This window comes from Aotus nancymaae, unplaced genomic scaffold (genome assembly GCF_030222135.1).
Source record: "Aotus nancymaae isolate 86718 unplaced genomic scaffold, 86718_ANA_hifiasm-v0.15.2.pri h1tg000036l, whole genome shotgun sequence".
NCBI lineage: Eukaryota > Metazoa > Chordata > Mammalia > Primates > Aotidae > Aotus > Aotus nancymaae.
Window position 1 is genome coordinate 86,499,997 of NW_026988450.1, and position 20,888 is coordinate 86,520,884.

At 45.7% G+C, this 20,888-nt stretch overlaps 1 protein-coding gene across 1 annotated transcript in view; it reads right to left on the reverse strand.

The window, feature by feature from the left end:
* Positions 1 to 20,888, reverse strand: part of COL22A1 (collagen type XXII alpha 1 chain) — a 287,201-nt gene that overhangs the window by 77,931 nt on the left and 188,382 nt on the right. Inside the window, exons 36-39 of the mRNA XM_064384626.1 lie at positions 19,571 to 19,624; positions 15,676 to 15,780; positions 14,876 to 14,920; positions 7,729 to 7,806 (exon numbers count right to left, since the gene is read on the reverse strand). Coding sequence (XP_064240696.1) covers positions 7,729 to 7,806; positions 14,876 to 14,920; positions 15,676 to 15,780; positions 19,571 to 19,624 — 282 coding nt within the window. The remainder of the gene's footprint in view (positions 1 to 7,728; positions 7,807 to 14,875; positions 14,921 to 15,675; positions 15,781 to 19,570; positions 19,625 to 20,888) is intronic.

The window sequence follows — 20,888 nt, forward strand, 5'->3', positions numbered from 1 at the left end:
CCAGGCGAGAGGTGGGCTCAGATCCAGGCTTTAGCAGGACAGCTGTGGCTGTGGTGTGAGAAAGGGATCAGAGGGAACAGACCAGAGGTCCAGAGACCAGGCACCTGGGGAGACCAGGGAGAAAACCCACGAGTAAAGCAAGGGCAGAGTGAAGCTGAGCAGGAAGTGCAGACATGGAGAACAGGGAGTGCTGGATAGGGCTCGGCCACGGTGTGGGGTCTGCTAAGGGACCAGAGATGAGGGTCCTGGAGGCTGGTCAGGGCTGCATCTGGCCTCTCCCATATCTGGCACCAAGAAGCCTTTCTCGTGCTGAACCAGAAACAGCCCAGGATAGCTCAGCTCCTCCCACCATGTCATGAAAGAGGCTCCTGGGACCACTAGGAGAGCAGAGGCTGTCTTCCAGCTTAGAAACAGAGTGCGGACTTCGGGGTAAGATAAACACAGGTTCAAATGCCTGCTTGGCCTCTCACCAGCAGAGTGACCCAGGTCAGCTGCCTGAACCTCTCTGAGCCCGAGTCTCCTTATCTGAATCCTGGAGACGATAACAGTTACACCTTCCCGGACTGCTAGAAAGACTAGGAAAGGCAGTGGCGTATCAAGCCAAGTGCCCAGCACAGAGCTCAACCCATGTTAAGTACGCCTTAGGAATTATTATTGAGAACAACAAATGGTTTGTTCCATTTAGAAAGGAGAATTTCCAATCAGAAGAGGCAAGAGAAACTTATTTAAAAACTGTTTTCTTTCTCCATCAACAGAAGAAATGCCTGAGACTTTTTTTTTCTTTTTTTTTGAGACAGAGTCTTGCTCTGTCCCCCAGGCTAGAGTGCAGTGGCGTGATCTCAGTTCACTGCAACCTTCGCCTCCCAGGTTCAAGCGATTCTCCTACCTCAGCCTCCCAAGTAGCTGGGACTACAGGCACTTGCCATCACACCCAGCTAATTTTTGTATTTTCGGTAGAGGTGGGGTTTTACCATGTTAGCCAGGCTGGCCTCGAACTCCTGACCTCAGACAATCTGTGTGCCTCGGCCTCCCAAAGTGCTGGGATTACAGGTGTGAGCCACTGCACCTGGCCATCCTGAGACTTTAATATAAAAACCAACTGTGGGAGGCTCAGCTCCTGGTTATACATGAAGCAATATGGCAGCCCTAGAGTCTGGGAGGTGGTGTGTGGCTTTACACCTTCCTCAGCCACTTCCTTCACTGCCCACACGATGTAGCTCTGTGCTCTGGACAGGGTGAGACTGGATCTTAATGAATCAGGCCCTGCTCATTCCTTGAACATCAGCCATGAGGGCAAGGCTGGGAGCTGATCCCAGGGGTAACCATGGACAAATGCCCAGGTAACCATGGACAAATGCCCAGTGTTCCCAAGTAGCATTCAGACAAGATGGGGTACTCACACCTAAAGGAATCTAGCCAGCCTAATTCTTGGGACAGCCTGAGTGGCTTTGGTTCTTATGATCAAAGGAATTGGACTAAAGCAGGCAGATAAGACATGAATTTAAAAAAAAAAAAACACAGGCTAGACATGGAGGTCACTCGTGCAGGAGCAATCATGCACATAAAAAGCCACTGGTAGGCTGAGCACGATGGCTCACCCCTGTAATCTCAACACTTCGGGGAAGCCAAGGCAGCTGGATGACTTGGGCTCAGGAGTTTGAGACCAGCCTGGGTAACAGGGCAAAACCTCATTTCTGCAAAAAATACAAAAATTAGTCAGACATAGGGGCTCACACCTGTAGTCCCAACTACTCAGGAGGCTGATGGGGGAGGATCACTTGAGCCCAGGAGGTAAAGGCTACAGTGAGCCATGATCACGCCACTGCACTCCAGCTTGGGCAACAGAGTGAGACCCTGTCTCAAAAAAAAAAAAAAAAGAAAAAAGCCACTGGTGAGTGTGAAGACTTAAGTGAATATGAATTTTCATTACTACAGTTGACCAGTAAGCAACATGGGCTTGAACTGTGCAGGTTGACTTAAATACAGATTGTCTTCAATAAATATAGTGGAAAATATTTTGGAGATTTTCAACAATTAAAAAGAACTGTCAAATGATCCAGTGGCCAGAAATATTGAAAAATTAAGAAAAAGTAAGGTATGTCATGAATGCATAAAATATACAGAGATACTTAGTCTGTTGTATCATTTAGTATCATAAAAACACACAAATCTATAATAAAAAGTTAAAAGTTTTCAAAATGTGTACACGCAAACACAGACCATACATGGCACCATGGCTGTTGAGAAACAGGCAAAGAAACATACATGCAGCATTAAATCAGAACTGTATAAAATTAACTGTAGCCAGACTGTAGTACCATCATGATTTCATAGTCACCTCCTGTTGGGATTGTGGTGAGCTCAAGTGTTGTATCTGCTTAAAGCCTGTGTGATTCTAATCATCTCTGCGTGAGCAGTCTGTCTCTCCAGTAAATCGCGTCATCGAAGTAAAAAGTGTTCTCTCGCAGTTCTTGTATATTTTTTGTCATGTTTATTGCAATACTGTAAACACTGAATAACATCATAAAATCCACACGAACTGCCACTAGTGATGCTGGAAGTTCTCCCACGTAGCAGAGGAAAGTCGTGACATTACAAGAAAAAGCTGAATGGCTTGTTATGTACCTTACACTGAGGTCTGCAGCTGTGGCTGCAAAAATAGTCCAATGGACTATTCTTTTTGCAAACAAACACAAACTTATGCTATTGCTAAATACTATACAGTACTGTAAATGTATTTTCTCTTCCTTATGATCTTCTTCATAACTTTTTTGTCTAGCTTGCTTTATTGTAAGAATATAGTATAGAATACATATAACATACAAAATATATGTTATTTGATTGTTTGTATTATCAGTAAGGCTTCCAGTCAACAGTAGGCTATTAGTAATTAAATACTGGGGGAGTCAAAAGTTATACTCAAATTTTTAACTGTGCAGGGTCAGCACCCCAATTCCCACATTATTCAGGGGCCAACTGTATTGTACCCCTGCGGGAAGAGTAGCTAAGGGCATCTGCTTGGAGTCAGAATGCTGAGGTTCCGCTCCTATCCCCATCATGCCCTGTGTCTTCAGGAAAGTAGTTTCATGTCTGTTTCCTCATTTGTAAAATGAAAAGTAAAGTGGAATGCACCTGCTAGAGTTGCTGGGAGGAACAAATGAGAGATTGTCTGTGAGATAAGTGAGAGGCAGACACGGAGGCCTTTGCTCACTCTAGTTCCTGAAAGTAGGCAGTTTATGTTGGCTGTGATTGCTATTACTCTAATATTTCAGTGGCTGTTATTGTAATTATTATATTAATAATATAATATAATGGAAAGCGGGGGAATGAAAAAAAAACCCTTCTTTTAGGGCATTTGAGATATTTTATTGTATGTAATGGAGGCATGCTTCCTGCCACTCTTAGGCTAGGAGGCCACTGAAGGGCAGGAAGCCTGGGAATTCTGTCCATTTTGAATGTGCATCCTCAATGCCTGGACCAACGTGAGGCATCAGTACAACTAGCAGGGAGGGATAGTGAGCGGCTCAGAAAGGGAGGTCATTTCAGGTTGCAAAGTCTGAGAAAGACATCAGGCAAACAGGATTGCTATGACGTCACCGGGGCAAAGGCAGGGAAGCGGGTATTATCAGCAGTATTATCATGTTGTAATCCTTCCAATTCCCTTGATGCTGCTGCAGAAGCTGCCAGCACCTGATCCGTGAGGGAACTGAGGGCCAGAGTAAGAAGGAGTAGGTCTGGGTCGCTTGTCTTCACACACCCCAGCTCCTGCGGTCAAACTAATTTGGTTCTGTCCCAGGGCCTGGGTAGGCTCCTTTTGTAAGCGTCTTAAAGACTGCTAAGGCAATATCAGAGGCGACATGAAGATTAAAGGGATTTTTGCTTGTTTGTTAATATCTTGGAGCAGCAAGACAAAACCCCAAATAACTGCCTGCCTGGTGACAGTGCAGAGGTTAGCAGACGGGGCTCCTGGCTCCCATCTAGAGAGTCACTGCTGCCCTGGATGCCAAAGGCATGGGAGCATGGCACCATGGGAGGAAGGAAGTGAAGAGTGACTTACAGCAGATCTTTTTTTTTTTTTTGAGACAGAGTCTTGCTCTGCCACCCAGGCTGGAGTACACTGGCAGATCTCAGCTCACTGCAACCTCCACCTCCCACATTCAATCAATTCTCCTGCTTCAGTCTCTTGAGTAGCTGAGATTACAGGCATGCGTCACCATGCCTGGCTAATTTTGGTATTATTAATAGAGACAGGGTTTCACAATGTTGGCCAGGCTGGTCTCAAACTCCTGACCCCAGGTCACCTGCCTGCCTTGGCCTCCCAAAGTGCTGGGATTACAGGCGTGAGCTACTGTGCCCGGGCCCAGCCAGATTTATTCTTAATGCTCCTTCTTTGAGGGATCTCACAGAAGATTGGTGGGCATGCATAAATCCTGCCTATCCTGACGAAGCCACAACACAAGGTGTTGCAGGAGGAAAGGGCTGGTTTCAGAAGCTGTCGGAAGCAGATCGGCATCCTGGCCCTGCCCTGGGCTGGCTTTGCAGCATCGGCTAAGTCACATCACCTTCTGAGCCTCAACTGTTTACCTGGAAAAGTGATGCAGTGGATGTGTCAGTTCCCTCTGGCCACAATCCCTGAGCACACACCTGCCCAGGGCTTTCATTAGCCACAGGAGAATGGTTGGTACAAGCACAGGGAGGCTGAGAGTTTCTGGGAGTGAACACACCAGAGAGCAGCTTCCAACCAAATACAGGCAGGAGTTGGTATAGAAATGCCCCAGCTCTTTCACTCCCTTTGCAGAACTCTGAAACAAGGCCATGTAGCCTTTCAGGGGCTGTCACACAGGTGAGTCCATCTGCTCACCAACATACCAACCCCTAGGCTTGCTTTCTTGGTCTGTTTGACTTTGTCACTTCCTAAGTAGCGATTTCTAAGATCACCTCCCAAACAAACTCCTTGCTCCTGAATCCAATTCTTAGGGGCTACTTTCAAGGGGTCTCAGCCTTAACCAAAGGATCAAACCAACTAATGTCCAGGGCCTAATGAGGAGGTGGATGTGGATGCTTTGAGACCCAGCACAAGACACAGGACTTCTCAGCAAATGGCAATGTTCCTGTAAAGAGGCAACTGCATCCCCAATGAACTTGACGTGCCCCCACCCCTACAATGACCCCTTCTTCACCTCCTCCATACACGTTTGCTGAGCTCAGCATATCTTTGCACCCTCCATACAGATGCCCAGGCCATTAGTGGTCTGGGCTGTGGCCAGAGATAGGATTTATGAAAATTCAATAAGGTTTTATCCACCACGGAAGCTTTTAATAAGTCCAAGTGGTAGCGAAGACACTAAACAGTTGATTTACAGCCTCTTGACGAGAGCCAGACAATTACTTTTCAGGTGGACTCACTTAGGCAGGAACATATTTCATGGGTGATTTTTGCTGACTCTTCAGTGGCAGGTGGGGTGAATTGTTCCACCTCCACAGCCAGCTTTCCAATTAAGGGCTGATACAGGGAGTAGACAGGGACATGTAGAACCCTGTTAAGTGATGGGGTGCATCATTCAGGTTACGGGTCTGCGGTTTCCCTTACAATCAGTTCTCTATTGTCAGGGACAATCTGTACATGAAGCAGCATCCTAACTCCAGCAAAAGGGGCCTATTACAGGAGACTTTCAGAAAGAAGGAGACCTAAACGATTGTGTTCTCTCACTGCACTTTTTGTTATAGTGTTCCTTTCAGTTACAAAAAGACCGAAGAAAAACAGCCAAAGAAAAAAGGTAAAATGAATATAATAAAGTAGACAGTTTTAGCCGAGAATATGTTTTAAGGAAAACAGGTTAACCAAACTAGACATTCCCAAGGACATTCCACACGCCTCCTTCCATGGGTTTCAGGAAGACCTAAGAAGACACAGCCACCCGGTCTTCTTGCCACCTTGAAACAAGCCCTCATTGTGAGTGGTAGAAATAAAAGTGGGGGGTGATTTCTGGTGTGGAGGCCAGGAGGCCTGCTTGAAAATGGGAGGACAGAGGAGAATTTCAGGAGAGTCAGAGCCCCAAGAACTACTGTGGATATAAGAGAACCACAGAAGAAAAGGAAAGGGGGGGTTTAGTTTACGAGTAATATTGTGGGTAATAAATTGCATTTTCCTTCTTATTCTTTGAGCGTCATGCGTGAAGCATTGTATTACTCTGAATTACTCTAGGCCGTGGCCTTCATTTATTGAACGAAATACCGGGCAGAAACTAGACCATGTGCTACTCTAGCTTATATTCAATTTGCATTTAATAAAGAAAAGTTAGATTGTGCTTTGGGGTTAAAATAGTAGTAGCAACAACAATAATGCATGGGTGATTTAGGTATTCCGAGGCTTAGCAATGGCATTTGAAAAGGATTGAGTATCTGAGCTTCTTTTAGACAATAGCAAGGCATGGGTACAAGACAAAGTAATCGTACTTTTAAGGTGCATTAAGAGGGTATGATGTCTTTATCAAAGAAGGGACTAACCAGAAGAAAAGCCTTCAAGGTTATAAACTGGTCTGCGTTTCAAACACTATCATTCAGTAAAGGAAGAAAGAAAATATGTGTTCTTTGTGGTATAAAAGGGAGAATTAAAAGACATGGGTGGAAAATACAGAATAGCATAATTTTATTCTCAATGAAAAAACATTCTACTGAATATCTATTATCTATGAAAAAATATTTTTAAACTGCAGAGCCAGATGTACTGGCTTTGAAAAAATGTGGCTTCTACTACTAGAGGCATTCAGGTAGAGGCTGAAGATACTGAGAGCAATTCTCAACCCGGATTGGGACACACTTCACTGATTCTTAAGATTTCTATAACTCAAAATTTTAGCAATTCTTAAAGCTATCACCCCTAGTGAGTTTGCAAACTAACACCTAGTAGACTGATGTAAATTATTCATTAAAACTAACAATCTGAGGACCACTTCATGGATTTTATTTTGGAGACACGATTCCATTTATGCTGTCATGTGTACTATTAGAGAAAGTGTGGTAACTAACTAATTTTATTTTTGTCTGAAATACATGAAAGTACATAGCTTCTCCCATATCCCACCCTTTCCTAGCCAGCTCAGTGTCACTGGCTATGACTCAACTTCTCAAAGTTTGGCCTTTTTTTTTTTTTTTTTTTTAAATTGTTACTGAGTTTTATTCTCTCCTCTTTGAATCAGACAAGTCCTGGAGTTTCCAAAAGCCGCTTTCCCATAAGTAGGACATCAAGCTTTACACCAGTGTCAGCCACATGGACAGACCTACCACCCCAACTGACTGAAGGATTAATGACCCACTCCAAGGTTAGCTGGAAAAAGAGTGTTCCTTGTCAGGCATGGCAGCTCACATCTGTAATCCCAGCACTCTGGGAGGCTGAGGTGGACGGATCACAAGGTCAGAAGTTCAAGACCAGTTTGGCCAACATAGTAAAACCCCATCTCTACTAAAAATACAAAAAATTAGCCAGGTGTGGTGGCGGTCACCTGTAATCCCAGCTATTCGGGAGGTTGAGGCAGGAGAATTGCTTGAACCCGGGAGGCGGAGGTTGCAGTGAGCCAAGGTCGCACCACTGCACTCCACAGCCTGGATGACAGTGTGAGACTCCATCTCAAAAAAAAAAAAAAAAAAAGAGTGTTCCTGCAGGCAGGTCCAACAAGAAATGACTGTGTGTCCTGAAAGTGAGTAAGGGCTGGATGAATAAGGACTTACAGGAGGGCCGGCAATCCCAATGCCCGGATCACCACGGCTGCCAGGAGAACCAGGGATCCCAGGGACTCCTCGGTCCCCCTAAAGAAGAGAAAAATAAGATCAAGAGGTCAGTGCCAGGAAGGAGAGGGCTAGGGTACAAAACAAATCATGTTCTTTCTAGAATCCTGACTGCACTTATTATCGAAGGCTTCTCCTGCCACCTGGCCTCCATGGACCATGCTACAGTGCACTCAGCAAGCCCATCGTCCCACTCAGCCCAACATTCGGGGACCACAGCCACCAACTCAGATTATATACCTTTCAAGGATGACCATTCCCTGACCAACCCTGACCACGGTTCCAAACGTGATTATAACTCATCCTAACTATACCCCAGATTTGCGCATGTTACCCATGTTTCAGTTCATATCCCAAATCACCCACGAATGAATCTATCAATTCACCAATAATTTACCAAGCACCTACATTTTACACATCAGCCTTCTGGATGTGGGAGTGAGAGGCCTAAAGAGGACAGAGGTAAGACCTTTGCCTTCAAGCATAGTTCACACTGTGGACTTGGGTGTCAGAGGCCTGGATTTAAGTTCTGGTTTCGACACCTATTAACTGTTGAGTTAAGAAGTGATGCATTCCTATGCTCTAGCTTCCTCACCTACAAGGGGAACAGGACAGGAGCTGCCGGGTCTGCAGACGTTGTGCTCATTCAGTGAGATTATGCAGAGAGAGTGCTTGGCACAGAGCCCAGCACAGAACTGGATGTGAGCTAGGCTTCTATTCTCATTACACTGCCATTCTGGACTTTGATGGTAAAGGAAAAAGGAGGGAGAAATTGAAAAAGGGGAGAAATTTTGTTTGCCATTTCCTGGAGAACAAAGCTGAGGCAGAGTCACACCTTATTCATAATTTCAAAATCCCCAGCTTTTAAAAACAAGTGTTCATTTCAACTCAGTTGGCAGCAAAACCTGACCTGTGCTGACACACGCTATTTGCAGTCTTTAGTTATTCCATTTTGTGTGAACATTTACATATTTTTAAGGATTAATGAGCTTGATGAGGAGTGCTGCCCCAGATGCCACCATAAATGTCATTATAGGTATATCTTGCATATTACTACCTTTCCAAAATCCAAAATAAATTTAACCCAAAACACAAATGGCCCCAGCAGTTTTGTGTAGGAGGCTGTGATCCTGAGCTTATTCAGCCAGTTGAACCACAGACAAGCCTGGAACCAAGATGGCAGGTGACCTTGCTCAAGCCACTTAATATCTCTCGAATGAGTTAACTTGTATGACAAATGGAAACAGCCTCAGAAGCTTGTTATGAAGGGCCAGTGAGATAATGTGCAGCTAAGTAATTTAAGGTAGAACTCGACATTGCCAGGTAGTATGTTGCTTTATTAAGGCTTAGGTTATCACACATTACAAAATATCTCACTAATGGCTCTAAGATGACTTGCCTTTCCTATAGTACGACCACTGCCTGGATGGGTACATAAGCTCTATATTCATTCAATCCATGCTCATTCATGCAACTAATGCTCCTTCATTCATTGCAAGACACAATCTAGATTCCCAAGCCCAGAAGATGACTCAGTCATGAGTCCTGCCCATTGTTAATACTCAGTGTTAAGTTCAGACGAGGAGGGGTGTTCACGGGGATATGAAGAAACAAGCCTTGTGAAGTTCTCACAAAAGATACAAACCAAGATCCCCTTGACATGGTTTCTTTCCCTGGTCCCCCTGGGCCTCTGAGATGCACTACCTGCTGTTTCTGGGTCCCTAGAAGCCAGCAACATCCCTTGCCCTGCCCTCATCTCTTCCAGTAGTTCCCTCCTCAAATTCCTATAAATTCCCAATTAGTGTAATCTGTTTCTTTGAATATGATATTAATGTCCTGGAAGTTCAAGATACTTGGGATCCCTAGAAAATCTAGTTAGTTTCCATGGGGAGGCTGGGAACAGAGGGTGTAAAAAAAATAAGACAAATGTGGAAACCAAGTATCACATGACCCGTAATTTATCTGTCACCAGCTCATTGCAGCAGTGGAGAGGGGCATGTAGGAAGATTTCAAACTGCTGGTCAGGTGATTATAGGTCCAGTCTCAAGACCATGTCAACCTCATCCTGTGACCTTGGGCAAGTCCTGTAACCTCTCTGCATCATTGGGTCCTCATCAATTGAAAAAAAAAAATTCTACCAAATCCGTATATATCTTATGAAAACATTTAAAAAACTATATAAGGTTGAGAAATACATTGTCTATTATGGTTGCATTATTATCACTTATTTATTATATCTTTATTTTTGAGACAGGGTCTTGCTCTGTCACCTACGCTGGAGTACAGTGGTGCAATCATGGCTCACTGCACCTTCAATCTCTCAAGTTCAAGCAATCCTCTTGCTTCTGCCTCCCTCATAGCTGAGACTTCAGGTGTGAATCACCATACCTCCCTAATTTTTGAAATTCTTTATAGGGACAGGGCCTTATTATGTTATCTGGGCTAGTCTGGAACTTCCAGGCTCAAACAATTCTTCCTTCTACCTCGTACGGCGAGGTAGAAGATAGAAAGTGTACTAAACACAAATAAATGTCAGATAAATCTATATTCTTTCTCACTTTGGTTTTGCTTTAAAAATCTTAATGCAGATTTTTCTGTTATTATTTTCTGTTTTATTTTGAAACAGAAACTATCCCTTTCCTGTCCCAAGGCCATGGTCCATGTACATCAGCAAACCCTGGCCGTTGCAAGCTCAGTCATGTCAACAACCTAGTGTGTATGTTTCCATGGGTATTTGTTTGCACTTCTGTTTCTTATACACACGATTTTCCGTTGTCTGGGATCTTCTACCATCCATGTTCTAAGTTTCCAGAGCCTTCCCATCAAAACTAAGTCTCAGTCCCATTGTTTTGTTGCTATAAAGCTGCTTCTGCCTGTCTTGTCCTTCTGTCTTTTTGCAAATGTTTGCATGGATCTTCGCTGACCTTAACACATTGCCTTCCCAGTGCACAGTTGTCTGATCCTTTGACTTTTCTGTAAGTAGCTTGAAAGGAGAAAATCGTCATTCATTTCTCCATCCAACAAATGTTTACCAAGCACCTACAATAATTCAGCTCTCTGTTAGGTACTGAATCTATGCATCTCTGTATCCACAGTGTCCAGATTAGGGTGTGGCGCAGATGGCAGCTAATAACCATTTCCTGGATGTAGGAACAAAAGAATCCTCCATCATTCACTTTGTGCCAGATATTGAGTTCTTCCTTTGACCAAAATAAACTTTTTCAGAGGAGGGAGCATGACAGAAAGGCCTCTCCCAGCCCAGTCTGGAAGCACGGAATCAAGTCACTGACTGCTCTCTGCTACACAGGGCCCAGCCCTGGCTCCATTTGTATGTTTATGCTCCATTGTGATGCTAACATGTTCCACAAAGAAATGACCTTACAATTTCATGAACTGAAACGTTTTAGAAAATGGTCCCAAGAAGAGCAAAAAGACCTTAAAATTCTGACAGGAAAAGCCAGAAGGCTAATGGTTAAGAAAGAACAGAGCACATGAGCTAGAATCTGTAGCACAGCATCCAAGGAAGATATGTGGGAGGAAGGAAGTGTGGGGTTGTGGAAGGAGAATGACATTTATTGAGCAATAGCTGTGTGTCACAGATCATGTATCTCCTGAGGAGCTCTGTAGGGGTTAAATATCCTTTACTCCTTCGTACAGAAAAGGAACAGAGGCTCAGAGACAAAGCCACTTGAGCCACTTGCCTTCAAGTCGTCTGTCTTGTAGGTAGCTGAGCTAGGATTCTAACCCAGTTCTGTATGAAGCCAAAGCTTATTTATCCTGCTAGAAACAAGTGCCACTCAAGAGAAGTACTGGCATCTTCAAGAGTCTTCCTGCAGTCATAAGGAATTAGGAGGGGCTGAGGGGCAGCCAAGGAAAACCTTCAAATCACTCCCCTCCTTGGTTTCCTAAGGAAATTTCCTTAATTTCGGTCAGCACCTTGGACAGTACCAGGACAAGTCTCGCAAAAGTCATTCTCCCTGGCATCTCTCTCTCCACCTCTCCCTAGCTTCCCCTGCTTCTTACCTTCTTTCTCCTCTGAGCAACCCATTCTTCAACTAAAGATGATCTCAAATTCCAATTTGTCTTTCCAATGCCAATTGACTATGGAAAGCTTTCTAAGCCACATTCTGACTCACACATTTACACAATATCAACACTGGAATGGGTCAGGTGTTTACATATCTCACATTTTAAATAGGAGGAAACATTTGGCCAAAGGGGCAGCATGACTTGCCCTGAGACTCATGGAGTTAAAATGGATTAGTCAAGTGGACCCATGGCAGGGGGCTCTGCACTCCCCGCCTCGGGGTCTCAGCCTGCCTCTGCTCTTTAATCTGCCTCCCCCACTTCCCCTAGGCTTTCTCCAACAACTGCATTACTGCAGAGATAGACTCCCACCTTCTTGCTGCAACTCCACAGAGTGATCTAATAATAAGGATCTAAGCACAATAATAATAAATAATAAGGTCTAAAGCAGTTCCGACATGGTGATCTAATAATAAGGATCATGGATATTTATTGAGCGAGTAACTGTGACCAGCACTATGCTAGGCAATTATCTGTATTTGTATCACGTCATTTATTTTCCCCCCCAGACTCTGCCTATGAGTTAGGCAGTAATACATTCTGGGCCTCCCCATCAGTGGATTTTTGGGATCCATTGGATCAATGGATCACTAAGACCCCAAAGATACAGCTACAGAATAAACAGGATAAAGGGGAAAATAGGTCTCCTACTGTTAGATAAAAGGTCATAAAGAAGGAGCATTTGAAGCCACTTTGCTGCTCCACCATTTCTGGCACCCTCACCTTCCTGTCTTCCAAGAGGCTGTCAATGCCCTGTAGGTCCTGAAGGCCCCTGAGGTGCTCCTCCTCTAAGGGGAAATAAGTAGGAGCCCCTGAGCCCTGCAGATCAGACTGGGCTGTGTGCCTCGCATCATGGGGGAGCCTGCCACATATCTTCAGGTTGGCGGTTAATGCACAAAATCCTCCGGAATCTAGGTCCTAATTCCTTAATCTGCTCGTCCCCATATATACCCACTGTTCCAGGCATATGGAACTCTTTTATATGCTCCCATAGTCAGGCAAAGTTATTCCCAATTTTATTCCTCAGAAAATGGGGAGTGGTTATGTATTTACTCACATCATACAAAAAACATTTTCCCTTTTGAAAAATATTTTGATTGTGGGCATCACTATTAGGAAAAAGCACATTCGTCTACATAGACCTAAATTAGTGTAAGTTTAAGATGCTTATAGAGGTCAACTCACCTGCTTGAATAGGGAGAAACCATGAAGCAATGACATTTAATATAGATAACAGTAATTATTCCTGGAGCCTCAAATTTTCACATCCTGCACAATCCTGTAAGCAAGGCTCTCACATACTATTTTAGAAGCAATACACTCTGTGTTTATGTTGTTGAGATCCTAAAGATGCAAGTATGGAAAGAAAGAAATAAAAAGGAAAAAAAAAAGGTCTCCTACTGTTTGGAGAATGGTTTCTGGGGCTTAGTACAAAACTTTCAGTAACAGCGGCATGTATGCATTTCAGAAGTGTTGAATCTTTAAAGAACTCAGATGGGATCCATGGTAATATGCTTCGGAGAAGTGTCAGCTGACTTAAAAAGTGGCTCAAGGGATGATGACGGAAGACATTGAAGGCATACAGGAAATCCAAAAATTGTTTTCATAAACGTATGCAAGTGCAAAAGCAGTAATATACTTTTGCAAGAACACTTTTGTTATTTTGAATATGCATGTCAAATGAAAGCCCAAAATGTAAATATTCTCAAGTCAGTAATTGACTGTTTTACCCACATTTTTAAAAGCTGAGGCATTTGAGTTAGTCAGGAAACTTTCACTGGATACAGCACACGTACAGCTCTCGCTGTTCTCGGAACACATTCTGTCTCATGCCTCAGTGTCTTCTTCCATGTTAGTTCCCCTGCCAAAGACTCCTCCTTCAACTTCTTCGCCTGCTAACTGCTACGTGCACTTCACAACCAGGACAAACATCTCCTTCAAGAAGCCACGAGGATGAAACCAAGCTGGTAAGCGAGCCCCCTCTGAGCCCATGTGTGCCCTGAGCTGCCCTCTCTCCTAGTGCTCGTCTGCTTTTGTCTGTTTACATATCTGTTTTCCCCACTAAACCATGAGCCGTTGGAGGTCCTGAAATGTATCACATGCGTCATTGTCATCCCACAGCCCACCTTGAAATCTGACACGTGCTAAGAAACTCAGCAGACATGCAGTGAACAAAGCAATGAATCATTGGTAATTGATGCATAAATAAGTAAATGAATGAATGATTCAATGTAGAGGGTATTTTAGGAAACCTCCCTGTCCACTCAGGAAATTTCTCATAAGAACACTTCCCCATGAAAAAGAATCATATTTTCTGAATTGTGGGTGCAACTGAATTGAGGAAGAGACGGGCTGGTATTTAGCAAGTGTTTCTGTTTTCCTCCTGTGTGCCCCAGCAGCTGACATGCCCCAGTCTCCCCTGTGCAACTGTCAATAGGTGTTGGTAGAAATGCATTAGGATTCTCCAGTCCTGGCCTATAAAATCTCCCAACAGGGTTCTCCACTCTCTTTTCCCTTATTTATTGCTGTACCCCAAGAATTCGGTAGACGATTCTGAAACTTTAGCAGATAGAAGAGGCATGGGATTGGAACGAGACCACTGAATGGCTGGACGGATCAGAACTCCCCGTAGCAAGACTCCCATAGACCTAGTGTGCATGAGATGTGAACTTTCACTGTGGTAAGCCTCTGAAATTTTGGAATCACGTGGTACCACAATTAGGCTCGTCATATGAGACTGCTTAGATCTACTGCTCTGCCAACTGAAAGTCAGTGTCCCTGCCACTTCATTTAATGGTAAGTATTTATCAAGTACTGACTATATGACAGTTACTTCACTATAACAGTTAAGACTCACAGAATCTTTGGTCAAATGGAATGCGATGTGCTGGGAAACATGGGAAGTGGATTGAGGTGACTGGAGGTCTCTTTCTAATAAATGTTTCCATATTCTCTTTCTAAGAGCAACTCATGACCCCCACTGTTTTCTTGGACAAGCACTCACCTTGGTTCCTAGGGGTCCAGGAAGTCCAGGTGATCCACGGAGTCCCTGGGGAAATAAATAATACAAACACAGTCATGGAACTGCCAGCAAGCACTGACCCATCCACCACGGGCCAGGCTGACTGCATCCTCTGCTGGGGACCCAGAGGCGGGGGAGACTCTCACTCCGACCTGACTTGAACAAAAGAAACAGCATCCAGTTTTGAGCCACAAGGCTCTGGATGTGAATTCCGACCCTGCCTCCTACTGCCTCTGTGTGGCCTTCAGGAAATCTCTCAGCCTCTCTCACTTTGCTTTCCAATTGAAGAGCCTTTTTGCATAGACTTGCGCAAGTAAGTTGCGAGGCCTTGTTTCAAAGCCTGCTTCACTTCAGGCTGAAGGGCTCTGGCACTCACAGCCACCATGAAAACCACGATTCCACTTTTTGGAAGTCTTGGCTGAAAGCACCAGGGTAGCCCAAAAGCCCTTCTCTATGCATGCCACACTTGTCCTGAGCTCTGGGGACGTGTTTGCCTGACTGTCTCCTCACGAGATGGGAGCATCTCCAGTGTGCAGCCTGTCTCATCCATCTCTGTGTCTCCAGCACTGGCCCAGGCTGGCATGTGGCCAGAGGTCTATGAGACTGTGCTGCCCTAGCCTGAACCACATTAGAGCACACTGTCAGCCCCACACACCACCGCTTTCCCATTTCATTGGTTATGGTTCAATTTCTACAAAGTTTGGCAGTTAGATTTTTTCCTTTTCCTTTTCTAATGTTCATCTGGTTTCTACAGGCACAGAGATGCCTGACCTTCCACTTACCGGCTCTCCATCCTTCCCTTTTCCAGGTGGCCCGGGGAGCCCAGGGGCACCAGGATCTCCCCTGGGACCAATGGGTCCTGGGCTTCCTTCTTGCCCCGCTGCTCCCTGGAAAGAAAAGCAGACATTTCCCCAGATCAGTTGTACTCAGCACGAAGCTTTGCCACGGCGGAGCAGCCTGAGTAGGTTTGCAGGTTTCCTAGGGCTGCCCTTATATTTTAGAAGGCCCATATTTTCTGGGGCACAAAACAATGGACTGTGAAACATGTGTTATAGGTTAAATCGTGTCCCTCAATTTGTGTCTTGAAGTCCTAACCCCTACTACTTCAATGCACAGATGTGATTAAAGTTAGGATGAGGTCATACTGGAGTGTGACCCTCCAGTGGGCCTAATCCAGTAAGAGTAGCGTCCTTTAAAGGAGGCGGCATTTGGACACACATGCATAGAGGCAAGACAATATAAATACACAGGGACAAGTCACCACCAGCGAGCGAAGGAGAGAGGCCTGGATCGGATGTTTCCTTCACCACCCTCAGAAGGAGTCAGCCCTTCTGACGTCTTGACTGAGGACTTGTAGCCTCCCAAACTGGGAGAAAGTCCATTTTGGCTGTTGAGGCTGCCCAGTCTGTGATACTTGGTGGCTGCAGCCTTAGTCAATCAATTCAATGACAAACAAGGAAAAGAAAAGGACGTTAGTGACAACCTTCCACCCAGTGCGGGAATCTATTTCCAGTGCATCTCTTACAGATGGGCCCTCATTGCTGCTTGAACTCCTCTGGGAGCGGAGACCTCACCACCGCTCCACCTTGTGCATTCCTCTGTCAGGCAGCGCTGTTATGGAACATTTCCTTACACTCAGCCTTCTCTGAAATCTTCCCAACACTGGACACTCAGTCTGTTCCCTGGAGCTCTGTAGACACAATCTAATCCCTCTTACAGTCAGGTTTTCAACTATAAGAACAGAGCTTAAAGCTACAATGGAGGAGCGGGTGAACGAGTGGGAGAGTGCTACCCTGAGCACCAGGGTCTGCCTGGGGACTGGGCTTTGAGCTTGCTCCAGGCCAGGGTCACCACCTCTGACCGCAAAGCTCCGAGCAGCCCTTGTGGCGGCCCTGGCTGTGGAACATAGGGTTGAACCCCGCGAAACAGAGGGACTCCTTTCCCCAGATGGGGCTGCTCTGGGCTGAAGCTGCAATCGCAATGTCTCCAGCCGTTCTCAGATGGAGCAGAGGCGAGGGAAGATGAGCCAAGGATGGGCACGGCAAGGATGGAGAGGGCCTCTCTCCAAGCCTGGAGCGGGATCAGCTTCCCCTCGCCCCAGGCCAGCTCCTGGACACAATGTGAGAGGGAAAAAGCACGCTGTGCTGTCCGGAATTTTTACCACTTTGCAGAGCCCTGGAGGTTCCTTTCCAGGTTAAGTCCTGGCCCTGCCCTCAAGCCTGGGCTTCTGCTCAAGCCAAGGAAAGGCATTTGGCTCCCCCTAGAGACTGAATGTGGCAACGGCCCACTGATTTCTGGTTTCTGAACTTGCACCTGTTAGTCCTCCTAAGATGCCTAATATCTTGGTCATCCCCTTCCGGGTTACCTGTGTCCTACTTATCACATGCCATCCTTCAGGCATGGCGTAATTAAGGAATAGCAGATGAGTCCAGATGTTTTTCCCTTGCTTAATCTAGGCAGTCTAAAATAGTATTATATTTTTTTCAAAAAACGAATGTTTGTAGCTATATTACATAAAAGTTATTATTATTATTATTGAGATGGATTTTTACTCTGTTGCCCAGGCAGGAGTGCAGTGGTGCGATCTCAGCTCACTACAACCTCCATATCCCGGATTCAAGTGATTCTTGTGCCTCAGCTTCCCAAGTAGCTGGGATTACAGGCATGTGCCACCACACCCAACTAATTTTTGTGTTTTCAATTGAGATGGGGTTTCAAAATGTTGGCCAGGCTGGTCTTGAACTCCTGACCTAAAGTGACCTGCCTACCTTGGCCTCCCAAAGTGCTGGGATTACAGGCACAAGGGTTATTATCAAGTCTGTAATCAACACTCAAAAAAACCAAGATATTTTCCATAAATGTGTTGAGCATTTCACTCTACAGTAAGTTTTTTTTCTCTAAGACATGTATTTTAAAATTGAACATTCCTGCCAAAAGGGAAATGACATCTTCTCTTGTTAAAGTATGCGAAAATAAAAAAAAATAAAGTGATCCTTTAAAGGGCATCAGGTAAAGTGAACTTGAAAGGATCCATGTTAAGAAGTTTGGCCATGTGTGTGCTAGGAGGGGCCTCTGCGGACAATCCATGCCCCAATGCCATTTCTTTCTGTCCATGGATATGAGCGTGATCTGCTCGAGCAGGGAGAGCAGGGCACAACCACATGGCACCCTTGTCACCTGTTGTCTGCTGAGCCCTTTGCACATGCCTCCCCAATTCCTCAGTGAGTCCTCACAACCTGTGATCAGTGTGGCAGCATCTGCATTTTACAGATGAGAAAATCCAGGTGCAAAGAGGGTGCCCTTTATTTAGATCAGGGTTTCTCACTCTTGGCACTATTGACCTTCAGGGAGGATCATTCTTATTAGGGGAATGTCTTACGCATTGTGAAGTTAACAGAATCTCTGGTCTCTACCCACTGATGCCAGGAGCTGTTACTCCCCCTAGTGGTGACAACCAAAAATATCTCCCTGGTTAAAACTCCATCTCTTGAGAATCACTTTTGTCACCCTAGCTTAAATCAATGCAACTAGGGCAAGGGAGCTGGCATTTGACTCAGGTCCAAAGCCCTGAATCACTCAAATGAGGGCATCTGATTTCCCTAGCACTGGCTTAGTATCACCAATTAACCTCAGAGACGTTTCATAAGGTGCTGGGGCAGAGAAATGCAAAATGGAACTTAAAGGGGTGTGGATTCTCCTCCTCAGCCTCTGTTGTTTTTTTTAATTGGGGTGGGAACATGTGTCTCTCTTCATAATAATTAAAATCTCAGGCTGGGTTTGATGGCTCACACCTGTAATCCTAGCACTTTGGGAGACTAAGGCAGGTGGATCACTTGAATTCAGGAGTTTGAGACCAGCCTGGGTAGCATGGTGAAACCCTGTCTCTACAGAAAATTAGCTGAACGTGGTGGCACACACCTGTAATCTCAGCTACTCAGGAGGCTGAGGCAGGAGAATCACTTGAACCCCGGAGACAGAGGTCGTAGTGAGTGGAAATCACACCAGTGCACTCCAGCCTCAGCGGCACAGTGAGACTCTGTCTCAAAAAAAAAAGTCTCATCGCTTGGGAAGGTTTACATGTGTGAGCATAGGTATAGAATGGATAAGGCCAGGCACGGTGGCTCACACCTGTAATCCCAGCACTTTGGGAGCCAAGGCAAGTGGATCACTTGAGGTCAGGAGTTCAAGACTAGCCTGGCCAACATGGTAGAAACCTGGTTTTTAGTAGAAACCTTGTCTCTACTAAAAATGCAAAAAATTAGCCGAGCGTGTTGGCGTGCACCCATAGTCCCAGCTACTCCAGAGGCTGAGGTGGAAGAATCGCCTGAACTCAGGAGGCGGAGGTTGCAGTGAGCCAAGATCATGCCACTGCACTCCAGCCTGGGTGACAGAGCAAGATTCCATCTCAAAAAAAAAAAAAAAAAAAAAAAGAATGGATAAGTTGGTGCACTGAATTGAGAGAAAACAGGATTTGGAGTCAGGCAGACCTCTCTATAGCTCATTTGCTATGAGACACAGGGCAAATGGGACAGCAGGGTCTTCCTCTCCTTCCTACTTGGTAAACTCCTTCTGATGGCTGGTTTCCAAACCAGGCCTGAGCAGAGTGAGCTGCTCCTTCAGTGCCTGTAAGAAGTTGAGGATATTCGCCCGTGTGCTGAGAGATGACATTGGTCTTACCTTCTCACCACGCTCCCCGTCTTTTCCAGGGGGGCCTCTGAGGCCAGGAGCACCCTGTGGAAAGGAAGATTATGGACATGGTGAATTTAAAGATGACTGGTCACTCTTGGTGGCTCGCGATCCCCAGGGAGGACTCATCAGGTCTCCCTGAAGTCAACAACTGAAGCTCCCACTCGATTCCCACCCTCATTTAAATTCCGCAAAGCTCCATCTCCTCCCTGCCTGTGACTGCTGCTCTCCCGGGCGGCCTGGCCTTAGAACTGTGCACTTCAGAGCTCTTAACAGCAGGCATGGTCTGCTGGGAGCTTCGCCTCCCACTCTGGGCTGTGAGCTCTAAGAAGGCATGGCCTGGCACAGTGAACACCCAGGGACGATGAGGATGGCCTTAGGAACCCAGCCTTAGCATTGGGGCATCTGCTCCAACAGTCTTTGGAGTCCCCCAAAGATTGACTTTGAGATATGATTTAAGTGCAAGTGTCCCATGGATGCAATAGTAGGGAAACAGAGAAGCAAAAAGGAGGAAAACACTCACGCCTGTGATCCCAGCACTCTGGGAGGCCCAGGCAGATGGATCACGAGGTCAGGAGTTCGAGACCTGCCTGGCCAACATGGTGAAGCCCTGTTTCTACCAAAAATACAAAAATTAGCTTGGCATGGTGGTGCATACCTGTAATCCCAGCACTTTGGGAGGCTGAGGTAGGCAGATCTCTTGAGTTCAGGAGTTTAAGACCAGCCTGGCCAACATGGTGAAACCCCCTCTCCACTAAAATACAAAAATGAGCCAGGTATGGGGGCATTCTCCTATAATCCCAGCCACTTGGGAGGCTGAGGCAGAAGAATCACTTGAACCCAGGAGGCGGAGGTTGCAGTGAGCTGAGATCGTGCCACTGCACTCCAGCCTGGGCGACAGAGCAAGACTCCATCCAAAAAAAAAAAAAAAAAACGTGGAGGGGAGAACAGGTAGGCTGGCCACTCTGTTCTCACAGAGCAGGACAGGAGCTCTGTCCTGCTGGGACTCTGCGATCCTGCCCAGGACACACTCTCAGAGTGATGACAGCTGAGGACAAGGGGTCTGAGCTACTCTGCTGGTGGAGCTACTGGCCATCTGTCACGTGGCCCAACAACATGCTCTCTAGAGGCCAGAGAAGACCCCCTGCCGGAAGAATGCAGGCTGAGCTGCTGGAAGCCTCTATGTAAAATAATAATATTCCTCTAGTAGGGTTGCTGTGTGGATTAAATGAATTAACACATGCAATGTGCTTAGAACGATGCCTGGCATGTATGAAGGCTCAGTTCTCGAAGCTATAATGCTTATTAC